The following is an 18,605-nucleotide window of genomic DNA, read 5'->3' as shown; positions in this document are numbered from 1 at the left end:
TATAATCTGAATCAAATGTAAAAGTATATTCTGATTGAGTTGAATTTACACAATCATTTCGTTTAAGCTATCAGAGTTATAACTAGAAAAGTCATGTTTAAAAGATCATTAAATATACTAGAAGTTATGTTATTAAGGTGCGCAATAAAATTTGGGGTATAGATTCACAATGGCTATTTCATAAAGTATGAAATGAAAATATACATTTTATTAAAAAAAATACTTTATGAGTCTTTTTTTCTCACTGGAACAGAAACTTTACAATAATTTGATTCATTTGGTCGAAAAATGAAACCTTTTTTAAGTAAACAACTGCTCTCACTCTCTTCTCCTCCTCCTCCTTTATCCCTCCTTCTTTCGTTATTTCTTTCCATTTTCTTCTTTTAAAAGTATTTCCAAAGTAAACCAGAAATAAGGAGTAAAAAGCCAGAAGAAATGGCTGATGCAAAATTATTATCACCGAAATGAAGGCTTATGAAGTTGACCTTGGCACAAATACTGGACGAAATCGGACGATTGTGCACTAGGTACTAACTGCCTTTGGGACATCCCTTTCCGCTATCCAACGTGTTGCAGACATTTCCGCACCACCTATGGCACTTTCCAATACATCAGGGATGATTGGAATGATCAGGGATCCTGGAATAGATAGAATCACGCTTGCATTGACGACCTTTTGTACGCTGTGCTAACCGCATATCGATTTCGCAATGGAAAAGGGGCACCTTCTAAATTTAAAATTTTTCGCAGTGTATAGAGGCAGGGGCGTTGAACTGCAGTAACTCACTATAAATAGCAAAAGGAAAAACAATTTTTTACAAACATCATATTTTTATTTTTTGGTTTACGAGGCTTAGTAGCAAATTTTCCAACTACAGCCCCCTCCCCCTTCCTGAACATTTTGTGTTTGCGACAACTTATTGACAGGAAATTCTGAACACGGCTAACCCATTCTGCCATTTTTCACCAATAGTACTCTTTCGCCACATTTCAATACGACGAAGAAATCTAAATGAGCGATTTACAGGGCTTTTTGAGCAGGCAGGGCAGCTGGGCTGTGAAGACGATATTAGAAGTGCCTTTTTAACTTATTTCCCTGTTTTCGGATCACAATTCCAGATTTTATGATTTGGAGGAGTCCAAATCATAAAATTTTACGCTGATGTACATTTCTTCTATTCCAATGCAACCTCTCAGACATTATTTGAATACAAATGTTGTAGTGAAAATACAGACAGTTTATCTGCAGAAAATCTAAGTTCCAAAGTTGAAAAATGGAATTAAAGTGAGAAATTATGAGAGATCACCTTTTCTAAATTTTAATGTATTTTCTGCTGGAGATTTGCGAAAGTTCAGTAACACGAGCGAGTGTTAGATTAAATCAATGAATACAATCAATTGATATATTCATTAACTTACCACCCATTAGCCAGGGCTAAAGCAGAAATGCATGAAATACATCTCCAGCTCAGTCATTTCCAGCCGAGAACTGCAATTTCGTGCTTACTAGCACTCATCAACCCGGCATAGGAAAGTGACTGAGCTGGAGATGGAAAACCTCTTAATTTCGAATAATACAAAAAGGTCAGAATGTTCGTAAATTTTCCTTTTGACTGATCGAGATGCTGAGCATCTTTATTATCATTTGCAATTTGTTAATCTTGAACAGTCACTTCGGCGTTAAAATATGCACTGGCCGTGCAAACTGCACTGTACAACAGAGGGACGTGCGGATTCATTAGTCCAAACTCAGAGCTAGATAGAGACACAAATTTAGAAAGTTTAGAAGTTGGAATTTTAGAAGTCACAAACAATTGGGGGGGGAATCAAGTTTTTCTGGCGACCTTTGACCCCTCTGACCTTGACTGTTAGCCCACTAACAATTAACTTTTAAAACCATTTTTACCTTTCAAAAGGACTGAACTACTGAGTTAATCATATTTCTGGGAAATTGCAATGTTCAATAATCGTACTTTTATAGATGCAATTTCAATTATTTTGTAGCAGCTACAGCTTTATGAAGTTGAGTATTTCAATTATTTACGCATTACTTTCTTTCTTTCCTCCTCTTCTTTCTTTTTCAGGAGTTGAAAAATATGTCTATTGGCTTTTCCCGTTTTCACTAAGGGAAAGTGCAGTAATTTGGTTGCGGGTCTATCAGACCGGAACATCATCACGTTTGAGGTGTTACAGTAACCTGAGTCATTCACTGAATTTGACAGCTGTGTAATAGAATTCACTTGGAAATTCCATTACGTAATGCCCCATTATTCCGCTGTACGATTTGAGAATGATGAAAAGGAGAGGGAAAAAAAACTTAGCTTCACTGAACCTTTGACATTGTGATATGACAACTTAGCGTATCATTTGCTGGACACTGCAAAAACAATGAAAAACTTTGCTTCCCCACACCCTATCTTTAATGTTGCAGCCAATACAAGGTATCCAAAATGTTTGAATGCCAATAATTCTCCAATGTATCGAAATAAAAACTAACGCCTGGAATGTAAGTAAATACTGGTCAAAACACTGTCAAACGCCGTTCGATTTAATCTTAAACGTCCTCGATCTTGATAATATCGCTGAAAATTTCAGCTGTAGGTGAATCTTATTCCTGATCATAAAATTAAAGAAACATTTTGAAATTTCTTAATTGCTCCGCTTTTTTTGTCTATTGATGGCTTACGACTGGGAAATACTCGTAGTTTCTTCAAGATGGCTAATTATTGAAGACTTTAAAAGTTCATAAGGGCAGCATTCCTTGTTTCAAAATTAAGCTCAAATGTACATGATCGAGATTAATCCATATGTTTCACATTTTTTTACATTTCTGAAAAAGAAAAAAAAAAAAAAATCCCATTCATGTACTTTAAAGAGGCAAAAATAATCACATAAGTCAGAATCACTAACTTAAAAACGCTTACAGAAATTCATGAACGAGGTTAACGTTTATAAAAAAAAAAAAAAAAAGTAAAACATTAGGCAGTAAGTTTATGCTCTTAGTCAGGGCAAAAACAGAACTACATGCAATGTACCGGCAATCCGGTTAAGCCATTCAGAGACTGCAACTTCGATCTTGTTGTAGATTCATCAGTCCGGATTAGACAATAACTGAGCTGGAGGAAGACATCTCATTGAAGCTGATACTGATAGTGCTAATAAACTGGTAGTTAAAATATTAATGGAAACAAAAAATATTAATAACAGTAATGTGGCAGAGAAATTAAATATGACTAATAGAAAAAAGTAATAATAAACATAACGTTGTTTTATTTTCAATGGCAAGTAATAAGATAACTGGAAATCACAGAAAACATAGAACAAGAATAGAAAAAAATATCAGTAAATCTATAAACTCAGGGCAGCTCATGCCACCCAATAACGATCCCAAATTGAAGTCGGGGGGGGGGAGAGCAGGGCATTTGCGGAGGTGTTGCTTGTCCATATCTTCTTTAAGATTACATACAAGGCAAAGAGAGTCCGGTGTGACATTGATGCGGTGAAGGTGTTTTTGAAGGAAGTCATGTCCAGTAATAAGACGGAAAATTGCAACAGATCGCTTTCTGGTCCGTTCTGGTGTTTTACGAATTTGTTCGATGCGTGGTTTATTTTTTATAAACATAATGTTCATTTTATGATTTCAGTGGGAATGAATGAATAAATAAAACAACCATAATAATGTTATTACGATAACATATTTCAAAAATCTAAAATTACAGTTATAATAACTTATATCAGCTGCTATTATCTAAGCTGCTTATTTTTTGACATCTGAATTGAAGAACTTAGTGTACACATTGATGCTATGCAATCGGTTAAATAAATTGATGGAATAAAAATCAGCCTTAAAAACTTTTTTGAATCCTTATTTCTTTTTCTCTTTTACATTCAGTAGGGTCTGGTGGGGGAAAGTGGTCAATGGAGTAAAGTGGTCATTCGTCAAATAAATGGCTATAGCTTGGAAATAAATGTTGGAATATATGTGAAAATTTTATTATTGAGTAGGGCTTTTAGAAACTACATTTTGAGTACAAAGTTTTACAACTGGTAAAATTTTATTTGGTAAAAAAAAAATATTTTGTGTCAATATGAAAAATTTTTAAATCTAAACACCTCTTTTAACTTTCTTGGGAAATTTTGTTTGTTTGAATTATGAACAGATTGACTGCATAGGAAGCTTCCTACATGTCTCAAGAACTCTTACTCATTAGCAGTTAGCTGAATTTATTTTAGATAATTTTTTAGAACAATTTAAGTAAGATGGGGTAATGAATACCGGTAATTTAATGAATACCGTTCTTCTAATGTCACTTAATCGTTAAGTATAAGGCAGATATAAATTAAATATTAATTTCACTTAATATGTATTGTTTTTACAGTAAACGGGGTTAAATATACGAGTATATGCGTATGCATACGCAAATACTCGTGTAGGCACGTATATAGACATATTCACATAAATGCACCAATAAATACGTATATGGGTATCTGCAAATATTTAAAATCTATACAGATAAACATTCGACTATACACGTATATACTCGCTTATACTCGTATATATATATATATATATATATATATATATATAAACACTTATATGCTCAGGTGGACACGTATATACGCGTACGTACTCGAGTAGACATTTACATAAAAGTATGCAGGGATAATATGATATACAAGTACACAGGGTGAGTTTAAACGTTTGGGCAAATTATTATAAGGTGTAAGAGGGGAGGATAAGAAGTAAGAATCACAAAAGGAACATATGGTCACAAACACAATGCTGACGCGCTACATGCACGCAAAGCCAGAAACTGATGGATGAAAAACAGGTCAAAAATTTCTTACGCAAAGACAATTTTACACAACATTTTAGGTCTCAAGAAAATTTTAAAACGATTGATGAAATTTGCGGCCTGCAGCTGTGACACATGTGCTTCGCAATCACAAAGCACGCTCTGCTGCAATAACGAGACTTTTGGAAAACAGCCGCTGCGCCTTTGTTGCGATGCTTGTATTAAAGCTACTACAGGCCGTAACTTTTAACAACTGCTCCAAATATTTCTTAAAAACTAAAATGTTGAGTAAAATCATATTTGTGTAACAAATTTGTGATTTGTTTTGCATCCATCAGTTTATGGCTTTGTGTCCATGTAGCGCGTCAGCAAACGTAAGTTCCTTATAATTCTTTGCTTCTTATCTTCCCCTTCACACCCCTTAGATTTTTGCTCAAGTGCTTGGATCCACTCTGTAGGCACACATGTATATAAGCTTATATACTCGTGTATACATACATGTACTGGTGTATACACGTAAATGTACGCATATACGTCTATACAGGTATATAATCGTGTTTGCACGGATACATACGTATACTCGTGCTTCACAATGTGAGTAGACACGTACAAACACGCACTGGATGTATCCACGAATTAACTCGTGTATATCCGTATATGTGTGTATGTACACTTATATATGCGTGTATACGTCTAATGTACACGTAAATACTCATGTATGCACGTATATACTCGAGATACAAGTGCATACACTCATATGATGTTCGTTTACACGTACATCATATCCCCGTACATACACGTGACACGTATATACTCGTATAGACACGTATACACTCCTGTAGGTAATCACGTATACATGCTTATATACTCGTGTATACACGTATATACTTGAGTAGGCACGTGCATGCATGTATCTGATGCATACATGTATCTACTCTTATATGAACGTGTTTACTAATGTTTACACGAGACGTATATACTCGTGTATACACACATATGCTTGTGCATATACTTGTAACTATAAAAATAACCGAAATATACAAATATTAGGGTTGTTTATAATGGTTTTGCATCTATTTTTAACTATGACCACTTTACCCCATGCTATGACCACTTTCCCCCACCCCATGGGGTAAGTGGTCATAAATACAAAGGGAAAAGAAAGTGTTATAACACTACTTAAATCAATATTTATTTTCCTAAAACTCAATGTACCGTGTTCTTTAATAATGCAATGTAAAATAAAAACAAAAAAAGTTTAAGTTTTTAAAGGATTTATTGTATTTATTATTCACTTAAGTTGAAAATCTACGATTTTATGACCACTTTACCCCACCAGACCCTACTTGTTGTGGTATCAGGTGTTGTGGTATTAATATAATGCAGTTTGTCACGAATGTGTATCGCGGATAGTTTTTTCATATAAAAGGATCTTAGCCAGAGTTTTTTTTTTTTTAATTCTTCTTCCTTTTTTTTTTGTTATCGACTGTAATGGTTGCTATTCGGGGTCATTTTACAGTTACTGGTTACTAGAAGAGATTTGAGTTGCCGCTATGTTTAAAGATCATACTGATAAACCTCTCCCGCATCTGAAAATACAAACATTAGTACTGTTTATGTTCAGAAAATAGAAGAAACTGTACACATGTAATTATGATTGGTGCAGAAATAAACAATTTTTTCAACTTCCGTTATGCAATTGTTGAACTTAACGAATGAGCTGCTGCTATTCACGGATAACTGGAAAATTTCAGGAAGTTTATACTCTTCAAATATGGAACTGTACATTTAAAGAAGAGAGTTCTTTTGTAGCAAAAACCCCTTGTAATGTTTTTTTTTTTATCTGCTTAAAAAAGATTCAAAGTTTTAATTTATTTCTTTTCTCTCGTTATCATTATTGCTACAGCACTTCAAAGTCTTCTGATATTTTAACGTTAATTCAAAAAAAAAAAAAAAAGAATGTTATGAGATTTGAAGCAGTGAGAAACAATGGGATGTAAATGAAACTTTTAAATTTTGAGCAAAGCACATGCAAGGTTAAGACCCTAGGTAGTAAATATCATTGAAGTTTTTTTTTTTTCAAAGTCATGCTGTCAGCAGTATTTTCTAGGAAGGTTACTATGGTATTATCTTGTCCCAAAATAGATGCGAGTTTTTTCTTCCATTTCCACTATCTTCGAATTTTTATTTTTAGCAATGCTTTTAGGTGTTTCATTTATGACATAAAAACTTTTTTTTGTTTCCCCACTAAGTAAAACCCTAATGAATTTTCAGGCAACTCGAAATGAAGATCAACTCCAGAGTCAGCTGCAAGCGCTGAGAGAACAATTCAATGTCCGGCGGTCAAATCTGCACGATCACGTTTCGCAGCTGGAAGGTCTGCGAGAAGAAGTAAGAAAAAATTACAATTATCTTTCTTTTATAAAATAGTAATTTTTTTTATTTTATTTAAACTTTCTCTCTCTCTCTCAACAGAATGCGATTAATTTATATGTAAAACTGTAATTTTATTTTAGCAAGTGTCATAAGTTTGAGTGACAATGTAATAAAATCCTTAGCTGTTAAATGAATTTTAACTGTAAGCTGTCGGAAAACCAAACACATGGGATGCTGAATTCTAGTTAGATCTGCTTTTTTGATTTAAGTATTAATGAACTAGTAGGACACAAAAATAATCATTGCGCTAATTAAAAACAAGTTAAATCTCATAGTAATAATGATCCTCATATATATAATAGCCAAAATCACTGCTCGAGTACCGCTTTGACGTCACCAACAATGAAACTTGCTCCATAGCATTCGTAACGGCATTATATTTCGTTGTTGAAGCACCAATAATTCAGTAAATTATTTATAATTTGATATTTTTTGGCAATGTTTGACATGCAGGGAAAAGATACATTTTGACAAGGCTGAACTGGATCCGGTAACTTAACTCTTTTGCTGGTAACACTAAGTTTTTTTAGGAGAATGAAAAAAACGAAAAAGTACTCAACAATCAATGAGCGCTATCTACTGAAGTTAAGGGTTAATCCATTGGAATTAAGATAACAATTTCAACTATCAAAATATCACCAAACAGGCAATTACTTCGCTCAAATGTAGAATCAAATTTCACCCGTCATAACTTGACGGACAATTTTCTAGTAGTAATAATAATAATAATAATAATAATAATAATAATGAGGAGGAGGAGGAAGACGATTACTGAAATGATGAAAATAGTACGTAATAATGATAATAATTACTAATCGACCCGTGCGGTTCGAATCGTTTCATATCGGTATGTAACCATCGCTCTTTTTTTGGTTTTACGTATTTTTAATGCAAACATAAGTATCATTAAAAGTGTGACTGAGTGACTCGTGAAAAATCAGTAGCTGTGCATGTGAAACAACGGGTTGTGGCAAATACAATCCTGCCTAAGTGAGCCTGTGACGAAAAAAAAGAGGCATAAAAGAGATATGTATCGGCACGGATTTGAACTGGCGCCATTCTGATTAACTGCACGACACTCCAACAAACCTAGCAATTGCGCCTCCCTTTTCGAATGCTATTCATTGAAGGAATGCGTAATTAAAAAACAGCAAAAAAGCTTTTTGCCGAAAAAAAGATAAATAAAATCATGCGTCTAGGTTTTGTCATTAACCAGCATGATACGATTTAAAATTATTTGTAAAACATGGAATTTGATTAAAGAATGAGGAAGATCTCACGCAGCGATTGAAACAAACATTCTAGAGAAGTAATAAAATTAAATTGAAAATAAGTGTTTTTAATTTTGAATACTGAACAATAACCAATAGCTGACAGCTTTAACTGTTACGGCTTAAATACCCGCACATGTTTTTCTTTTAATCGAACTCTTAAAATTCAAAACCAAAACCAGTTGAACTGAGTCCGTTTTTTATGTGTAATTTTTCGAACGGAGACAAAATGTTTTTTTTTTTTCAGCCGAAAGCAGAGGAGTAGAAAGAAGTTGATAGTAATTTTAAGGTTTTATATCGTATTCGAATAAATAATTAAAGGTTTACTGGGGTGAAACTCATAGTTTCAATTTGGCGTAGTATTTTTTCATTTGTACAAAAGATCGAACACTGCTATTAGAAAAATCTACATTTCAGCATACAATGAAAATGTTTTTTTTTTTTTTTTTTTTTTTGCACAAAAAGGATTCCCTTGAGATAAATCTAGTATTTTTTTTATGCTTACATTATGCTTAGTGGTTTGGACGGAGACAAAGCTTTAAAAAAAAAAAAAAAAAAGGAAGAACAGCCTTCGATTAACAGTCAACTTATCTGAATGATAACTGTAGCGTGCATAAAGAAGTCGAAACACCAAGTAGAATTCCCACTGCATTTATTTTATTACATGTATTATCTGTTGCACGTTATGAGTACAAGTAATGCGTAATATTAATGTAAATTTGTTATTATTTCGGACAGCCCGAGCTTGCCCGAAGTTCAGATAGTTTATAGCCGCGCGCTTTACGAAAAAAAATATCAATCTAACCGAACAACTAAGTCCAGTGCTTTGAAGTTTTATTTGTAAAAAAAAAAGGTTAATTTTAATTTTTTTTCCTGCCGAAAGCGACTTGTTGAAAAAAATTGCAAAATTGTATTAGAACTTTGCTTTAAAAGAAAGTTGCATAAGAACTACAGGCTGCATCAAGGTTTTGCAACAGCAAGGGGCGTTTCCTAAAACTTGATTTTTAGACAGTAAGTCTACTTTTTTGTCATTAGCCGGTCTAATAAGTTTTAAAATGAGGGAGAATTTCTTCAAGAGAGAAGAAAGACCTCGCATACTGACAGAAAAATAATCCACAGAAATAATATATAAGATAAGGTATTGAAGAGAAGTGTTTTTATTTTTGAAAATTTTTACAATTTGTTATCGCAGGCTGCTTGAACCGTTGTAGCTTAGATGGCAGCACATGTTCATCATTTAACAACACGGTTAAAATACAAATTAATTTGAACTAAGTTCTTTTTTAAGAGTAGCTTTTCGAATGTAGTAAAAATGTGATAAGCTATTTGTTTTTTTGCAAAAAGAAGAAAAATATATATATTTTACACTTCAAATTGAGGTAGTATTTTTTTATTTGTACAAAGAGTCAAAACATCATTAGAAGAATCTATATTTCAATATAAGATTTATTATTTTTTTCTGAACAAAAAACAATTCCATTGTAGTCTGAAATCTTAAACCTCATACTTATTTTTTCGCTTACATTATGCTATAATTCTTTTACCGGAGCCAAAGCTTTAAAAAAAAAAAAAAACTTACAATTAAGAATCAATTTCGCTCCATGCTGCATCAAGTTTTCATAACAGCTAGGAGCATTTCCATCTCATTTATTCTATTCCCTCATGTTCGTTGTTATTAACTGTTCATGTAATAAGTGATATTTCTGTAATTTTTTGATGCTGATTGTCCGGTCATGGGTCCGAACACTCATTCACCTGGTTACCAGTCGAACGCTCTGCCGATCAAGCTATTCAGCTCTGCCGGTCTTAGTGCAAGTTAAAGTTATAAATTTAACCGAAACCTTCATTCTGGTTCTTTAAAACAGGTTTTTTGACAGAAAAAGCAATTTTTAGCTCGTGGGTCTATTTTTCGTCAGTAGCCTGAACGATTAAATTTAATATAAGATGTAAATCAAAGAAATCGATCAAAGGTTGAGGAAGATCTCGCGTAGAAACCAAAAACGGGCTACAGAAATAATATATAAGGATAATAATATTAATAATAAATAATAATAATAATGATAATGATAATAATAACAATAATAATAGTATTATTAAATATAACCGATTTTCTATCCATTTTAGTAACATAAATATGGAATAAAAAGTCCTCACTTTACCTTTAACCAATAAGTCTCATATCAGCAAACTTCAACTAGAAAATCGTTTAACAAATTAAGTTCTGAATTCATATCGTTTCTTTGGACATTACAATTTCTTAATAGGCACAGATCTCTTCTTGCATGCTCTTAGTGAATTGTTGTTGTCTTGTTTGGATTACTTTTCTACGGGGTAGAAGAAATTCTGTGAGTAACATGGCTTGAAATGATTCAAGTAGTAACCTCCTACAGATGAGATATTACATTTGTTTGGAAAACTAACCTTTTCAAAGAATTTCTTTTAATGCCTTAAACTAATACTCTTTCTTTTTCAGATAAATATCCTATCTGAAAGAAAATTCGAGCTTGAAAGGAGAATATCAGCCCTCAGCAATGAAAGAGAAGGCTTAAACGTCTCCTTAGAAGAATCTAGCGATCGAATTTTGCTTTTAGAGAGGCAAAATCGAGAGCAGGACCAACAGGTAGTATTCCTAATAAAACTTTTTTACTTACCATATCTTTACATTAAATATTTTTTTGGTAATAGAAGTAACGGCTGTTATAAACCCACGTCGTGTCTTTGCAGTTACGAACTCAACAACGGGACATCGATGAATTGCGGCAGACAAACAGCCAACTACAGAACAGGTTGGATGCAATAATGCGGCGGTGTGGTACGCCAACCTCAGGAGACAAACCATCGCTGTTCAACGAAATTGAAATGTCTTCACAATCCTCTGTTGAAGACGAATTCAGATCTCCTAGCCAGGTAAGCAGCTAAGCAACTGCATTGTGTGTCTACAACGAATCATTAAATAAAGCTACATAATTGCTCATAGAAAAAAAAAAAAACAGCACAGTCATTGAGGGCATCTTTAAACCGCAATTTTTCTTAATTTTGGATTGCCTGTCGAACATTTATTTAGATTTTATTGCATTTGTTGACATGAAATGGAAGAAAAAACGCGTTTTGGATTCAATAGTAATAATAGGGAAATGTTGGAATTAGACGTCTTTTTCGCGCCATTTTTTTCAGAGGATACCAAATAAGCGAGCTTGTACAGTAAAGATAACGTACAATAAATGACAAAATGCAAAATAAATAAAATTGAAAAATTTGCAGTTACTGCCCATTACCTGCACACGGCAGCATTGTACAGTTATCAAAAATTAAGAAATCATATTTATGAAATCTATTTAAAGTGAATTATTAGTCTCTTTCAAAGTTATCCTGTCATTTAGGATTACTTTGAGCCACATCCATAATAGGATGCTAAATAAGTAATTTTAGGCCTAGAACAACGTTAAACCAGAACGTTTCAAGCCTCAACGTTGAACCAGAAAGCAAAAATGTCCAAATATTAAAAAAACTTCTCGTTTTCACTTCTCAGCATTAAAATAAGTTTCTATCATTTATGGCATAGGCATAGAATATCACAATGTAGGAAGAGCGATTTCAACTGTAAGTATAGATTCCGAACATTATGTTCAGAATTAATGAAGGCTGGTAATTGTACACACTAGGGCACTTTTTTTCTAAAATAAAGTGTAGAAAACCTATTTCATAAAAATGCCAGGAGAGCAGCACTGTTCTTGCTATTTTTTTAAAAAAAATTAAACATACTAAACAACCGGAGTGGCTCGAAGTTACCCATTTTGACTCCTAGTTGCCCTAAATGACAGCATATATCATAGGGAAAATTGTATTCTTGCTATGAGAATTCTCAAAAGGAATTCTCTAAAAACTGAATAGGATATGTTTATTTACTCCTGCGACTAAAAGAAATCAACTTGATCAGTAGGTACAGTAGGTATATACGTGTCAGTTAGTTTTGCTATAAGATAGTTTAATAAGCAGGAGTGCCACGAACTTAAAATTTTGGGAAAGGCAAGTTCTCTCAATCCACATTTCGCCAAATGGAGATAATTTTGCCGAATGGAACTCCTAAGTCCACCGAATGATGTTATTTTTGCCGAATAGTCTGACAAAAGTTGCTGAATAAAGATATTTTTGGAGGTCGCAGTGACCTCCCGTAACCTCCTCCTCCTATCAGGGTGCCCCTGTTAATGAGAAATGAGGGTTCAAAAAGTTGTTTGTACGAGAGTTGGTGAAATATATTTTGCTAGTCATACCTTTGCTTTGCAAGTCAAATTAATTTTTTGTTGTTCAATGAAGATTTGGTGAATAAAAATTTTGCACATCGGGACAAGCAATAAAAAACAAATATGTAATTAAATGTAACAAAATAAATGAAACTTTTTAATGATCAGGCATAAAGTCGTCAAACATGCAATTGTTCTATTTTTTCGCTTGATTCACAAAAGTTATCAAATGAAGCACTTAGAAGCAAAACACTTAACTTTTACTGCTCTTACCTTTTTGCCTTACTCTTTGGCACTTAAACCTTCAAGTGCCAATATTAAAAATTTGAAGATATCTAGCACAAATGGTAGAAAAAACTCTCATATGGTTTGGGACTAGATATGGTACTAGTATCCCCGGTAGATGAAGTCATACAGCAACATTTTGGAAAACATTATGACAGCAACCTACGGTTTTGAGCTTTGCTTACGTTTTACTCAAAACTTTATTAAATCTACTTATATCCCTTAGCTCTCCAGTGGCACAAAATTTGCTTTCTTGGGACGCGCGGCAAAACAAAATTTGGCTATATCGTTAAGTATTGTCAAAAATACCTTAGTGAATGTAGAACACCTACAACAATGTATGGATAATAATATTTATGACGTTATTTCCTTTCCATCAGTGTGGACCAACGAAAGTTCCTTCTCATCCAAGTTCCTCAATGTGTCTCCAAGGCGATTTCCCAGAGGATGAAATCGAATGTGATGATTCTGACTTGCCATTAGCCATGGAGACAGATGAAGTATGGAAGGTAAAATGAATTGTTTCTTTCAGAAAATGTATAAATGATATTTGTGACCAAATTGAGTTAGTAATGGCATTAATAAAAACTAAGATTACAAAAAGGAAATGAGTCACAGCAAAAAATAAGGTGTGCTTGGTACTTTTATCGCATCTACGAAATGGCTGATCAATATTTTAATTAATATTAATAACAATTTAAAATTAATAATTTAAAATATTTAAGCAATAATTTAAAATCTTGATAAAAATACACATTAAAAAGAGAACGAATAATAAAGTATTAATTTAACCTGCATCTGTAAAAAAAAAGATTGCTCAGCGCTTCGTTTTCATTCATAATGTCTAAATTCAGAAAAATAATGTTATGCTTATTTTTCATTTTTTCTAAGTATGTGACATGTAGTTAGCTGCTTACACATCTGTGAGCAGTTTTTTGCTGGTGCCATGGTATTAAAATTAAGTTGCAACTTACGAACGCACTTGGCCCCGCAATAATACATAATAAATACATACAATAAATATAAATATGGATGATTGAATATTCTCCAACTTAATTTTAATTTTTCGCACCCAGATACGAGAAGAACTTGTTCCAATTTATCGGCAGTTGAGGCGGCTGTGTGAAGATCTTCGTAGGCGGCGAGAAAACTTCAGTTCAGCCGACAGTGGCATTTCCCATTCACCTGAAGAAATACAAGCGAATGAAATGCGGCTGGGAATGCTTTCTTCGATTACAAAGGAGCTGGGGAACCTTATCGAGGAGGCACTAATGTCACAAGATGATATGGTAAGATATGTGGAGGAGTTAATTTGAATGAATTTAATGTGCCTAATATAAAATTTTGTGTTTTATATTTGTTTATGCATTAAAATACATTCAACTCTATTCGGAAGTTTTTTTGCAGTTTTAAATTGCGAGAATACTGTGACTTGTTTCGCTGATCAAAAAATACGAGATAGGAGTAATGGCATTCAAACCTGCTTTCTAATTGTTTGCAGAGTGGTGCGCTGACCCCTATATTGAATTGGATACGAGGTGAGATCGGTAATTAGGAACAATATGCTTCTCACCGTAAGTCACGCGGTGAACCACTTGGCACGGCAATAACTTAATTTTTCCGGTACAATACAGTACAAAGTTTGTACAGTAAAGATAATGTACAATAGATCAAATATGCAAAAAAAAAAAAAAAAAAATTGCAGTTATTGCCCTTTACCTGCACACGGCAGTATATCGCTGATAACTTTCTACGTTTTAAAAGATATTAAAGTGGAATTTTATTATGAGTTGTAGAATTTACTTGGTCTTTCGATTATGAAGGCTATAAATTGCTGTCTTTAGCGCATTCGAAGTGAAAATTTAACTGCTTTAAACGGTCATATTTCATCAAATTTTCTTGAAAATTTCAAAAATAAAAATGAATTCTACATAATTCGTAAACTTATTTCTGAAACTTATTGCTTATTCTCAGCTATTTACAATGAAGGATGATTAAAACCCCCTTTTATGCCCCAATTTGTTACTGATCTCTTAAATCAATAGTATATTAAATTTGTATTGGAAAATGACAGCTGGAGTATACCTTTTATGTGAAAAGAATTACAGAGCGATTGGTTTGTTATTTCTGGATAAATCCGTAAAAATGTGAATTTTGAAAGTGTCCCTACACTTTTGATGATCTAGTGTATCTCCAAAAGAATGCTACTGCTATAAAAATACAAATTTCTCTATGCTGATACCATCAGATGAATATATGCTATTATGACGGAAGAAATATACGGTTATCAAATGTATCACCTTTAAATTTTGCAATGCTTTTATGGAGGGCCCAAAGTAATCTTTATAGTTCCTTAGAAAACAACTTTGCAACATAGGTAGGGCTGTATTTTATTGCTTTTCTAAGTTTTTAATGTGGGAATTTATTTACTAAGCAAAAACTGTACTAAATAAAGAAATAATCTAAAATGATTGTTTTCTACTTGCTCCCGGACAAAAATTTCCTTTGAGTCGCTATCTGGCTTTTAGTGCCTGCTATTGCAGGCTTTGACAATCGAGCTACTCTGAAACTTAATTTTAACGTTTTTTACGAAAACATGTTCAAGAAGGAAGAAAAGGTGAATTCCAGGAAAAGGGCGACATGACATTTGAATTTTAAAACTTAATATTCTGTCACTTGCCATATAGAATTCTCTTCAGAAATAAATGAACTTCTTGAATCTTAACCTGTTTTTCCCAAATAGCTCGATGACTTCCGGAAAATCAAGGACAAAATCAAGTTTTCTTTTAATACTTTTACAGTGCAAAAAAATTCTTTTTTTATTACATACTGTAATTTCAATAAACATGTTATCAGTATATACTATTTTGGTTAACTTTTATCTTTTGAATGTCTAGTTAAACTTTTTGGTAAGTGATTTAAAATTTCTTTTTTTTTTAAACCATGAAATAGGTCCATTACTAAGGTGACAATTTTATGTCCTTCCGTTACCAAAATACTGCATCTCAGTTAGTTCACCAAGAACCTATTGGGTATAGAAACTAAGGATTTTTATGTAAAGCTGAATTTTGCCCCTCGTCAGGGAGGCATAGTTATAATTTAATGAATATTTAATTTATATGGTTTTTAATGGTAACGGAAGGACATTTAACTATAAGCTGATACATGATAAAATTTTAGAATGCTATAGTATAAAACAAACTATTGTTTAAAGTTAGTAGACACATTTAAAACATATATAAGTAATATTTGTGCAAAAATTGTGAATGTTTTTATTTAAAATATAAATTTTTATTTAAATGTTTTTGAAAATGTTTTATGACTTTATTTCCTTTCTTGTATATGATAAAAATCATGAAAACTACACTTAAAAGTTCCTAAGCATGCGAAAATCAATTTGGTATGACATGTTTGTGATATGACAAGCCAATTTAAGCAAACTTGATATTTACATTGGAAGAATACAATATTGAAATTGCTTTTAGATTTGTTGCCACAAGTCATAAGAAGGGACTGTTCAGAGCACTGGTTTAACCGCCAAGCGTAATGCGAAGAGATCAGTAAATTCAAGGATCAACTTTTAAAAAGATAGATAAAAAAGGATCCAAAACGATCCATTCTCATCCTGACACACAAAATATGCACTATTTGAATTCTGTAACAAATTATGTTATTGAATATAGCAAATACTTCAACAAATCGAACGAGATTTCATCTCTAAGTCAACAGACTCTCTCTTGTAAATAATGTTAAAAATGAAGATACTGCTGAATCAAAAAAACCAAATCATAAGAATATGCCAAAGGATTCATTAACGTTTGAAAAGGTTTTGTTAGTTGGATCGAAGGGAAAGAAATTAACAAACAGCAATGTTGGAGAGGTACTTCATATAGAAGATGAAGGAATAGAAATAACTTGTTTGAGAATGCATAATAATGTGGGAATGATCTTCGTGTTTTTCAAGTTTAATTGTTTTGGACTTCTTGGCCTTCCGTTACCCTTACCAAATACATAATTTAAATGCTTAAAAAAATATTTTTTTTAATTTAGAGGTGGAATTGCAATGACTGAACCCTCCTGTATATATGCTCTTTTTTTATATATAGAATTTTCTCTTTTATAGTTTAGCTGAAATTTTGGGAAGAACATGAAAGCGTGAAAATCATGTCGAAAAATGTCCTTCCGTTACCTTTTTTAAAATTTGATTTTTTTAAAAAAAGTTTTTAACAAAAAATTCTTGGCTTTGGCTTTTTAGCAACTTACTATGATGCGTATAGAATTCTATGCATCAGTTTTTAATAAAATATGTATTTTGATATGCTTACAGACAGAAATTCATCGATTTTTTTTGTAAAACAGTTCTTTCGTTACCGCTGGATTTCACCAAAAACAAACAATTCGACACGTTCTAAATTAAAAAACCAGTTTTAAACTGAATATCTCTTGCGGTTCATAAGTTATCACGTTTTCTTTTGTTATATAGTCTAAATATTATCCCGCTGTATGTATACGTATATGTTACTCTGAAATTCCGAAATCTTGTATAAGTAGACATTTACCGGTAAAAATCAACAGTCACTCACCAAAGACCTCGTCGAATGAACGAATGTTTTCAGTGAATCTCTCGTATCAGTCGAGATTCTTCAATTTCGGATTTTTCCGCTAACATATCCATACAACCGAAAACATAAGGAATACTTAATTTCTGATTATTTTTATTAAACTTGCGTAATCTTTATTAAGTTTGAATATTTTGTAATATTTTAAATTATCATAACATTTTGTACTACAAAATTTAAATTACACAGTATTTTTATGAAACATTGCATCCATTATTTTTTTTTTCCATTTAGTGTCTTTCATGCCAAAGCATAGCAGAGGAAAGAGAAACTTTGGAAAAAGTTCAGAAGGAGCTTATTGAAAAGACGGAAGATATTAAAAAGAAAAGCGAAGAAATATCGCAATTAACTGCCAAAGTAATTACAGATTATAAGTATCTTCAAATCATTTCAGATATTCAAATTCTCCTTAAAGACTTAAAACCGTCAAAAGTGTTATTAATGTAAAATCAATTTTTTCCTCTTTACTCTTTTACCCCTTTTACCACCTTCTTGGATATTTGTATTTATTATAATTGTTTTTATTTCACGGAGTTCATTATTCATTTTTCTTTTAGTTACACTGCTAATAAAAAAAGTATTGCCGGTGAATACAGATTGGTCCAAAAATAACTTTTCGTGCATGCGAAGTCAAAGCTGCATATCCGAAGAACCAACCAAACAAAAATTATGGATGTGGGTTTAAATTATAGATATTCTCCAATGTATGCGCTGGAGATTTATGGTTTTAAACAACTCAGTACTCACGGTAGCGGTTAAAGTGAATGAATTTCGAAATTTTCGAATGTCACCCCCCCCCCCCCCTTTTTTTTTGCAGTTTGGCTAGAGATGTTGTTCTTCCTCTAGGAAACACAATTCTGTTGGAAAGACAGGTGTGTGACGAAAACTGCCGACTTACAGCATTTGCAAATATGAGAATTTTTAAGCCTAATAACGACATAAAAGACGAGGATTCTC

At 32.7% G+C, this 18,605-nt stretch overlaps 1 protein-coding gene across 1 annotated transcript in view; it reads left to right on the top strand.

The window, feature by feature from the left end:
• LOC129233591 (bicaudal D-related protein homolog) overlaps nt 1-18,605 on the top strand; it is a 167,406-nt gene that overhangs the window by 137,303 nt on the left and 11,498 nt on the right. The window contains exons 3-8 of the mRNA XM_054867597.1: nt 7,071-7,187; nt 10,977-11,123; nt 11,228-11,410; nt 13,410-13,538; nt 14,106-14,318; nt 17,883-18,005. Of these exons, the coding sequence (XP_054723572.1) occupies nt 7,071-7,187; nt 10,977-11,123; nt 11,228-11,410; nt 13,410-13,538; nt 14,106-14,318; nt 17,883-18,005 (912 nt within the window). The remainder of the gene's footprint in view (nt 1-7,070; nt 7,188-10,976; nt 11,124-11,227; nt 11,411-13,409; nt 13,539-14,105; nt 14,319-17,882; nt 18,006-18,605) is intronic.

This window comes from Uloborus diversus, chromosome 1 (assembly GCF_026930045.1).
Source record: "Uloborus diversus isolate 005 chromosome 1, Udiv.v.3.1, whole genome shotgun sequence".
Taxonomy (NCBI): domain Eukaryota; kingdom Metazoa; phylum Arthropoda; class Arachnida; order Araneae; family Uloboridae; genus Uloborus; species Uloborus diversus.
The sequence above is the reverse complement of the archived record's forward strand: the minus strand, read 5'-3'. Positions and strand labels throughout refer to the sequence as shown.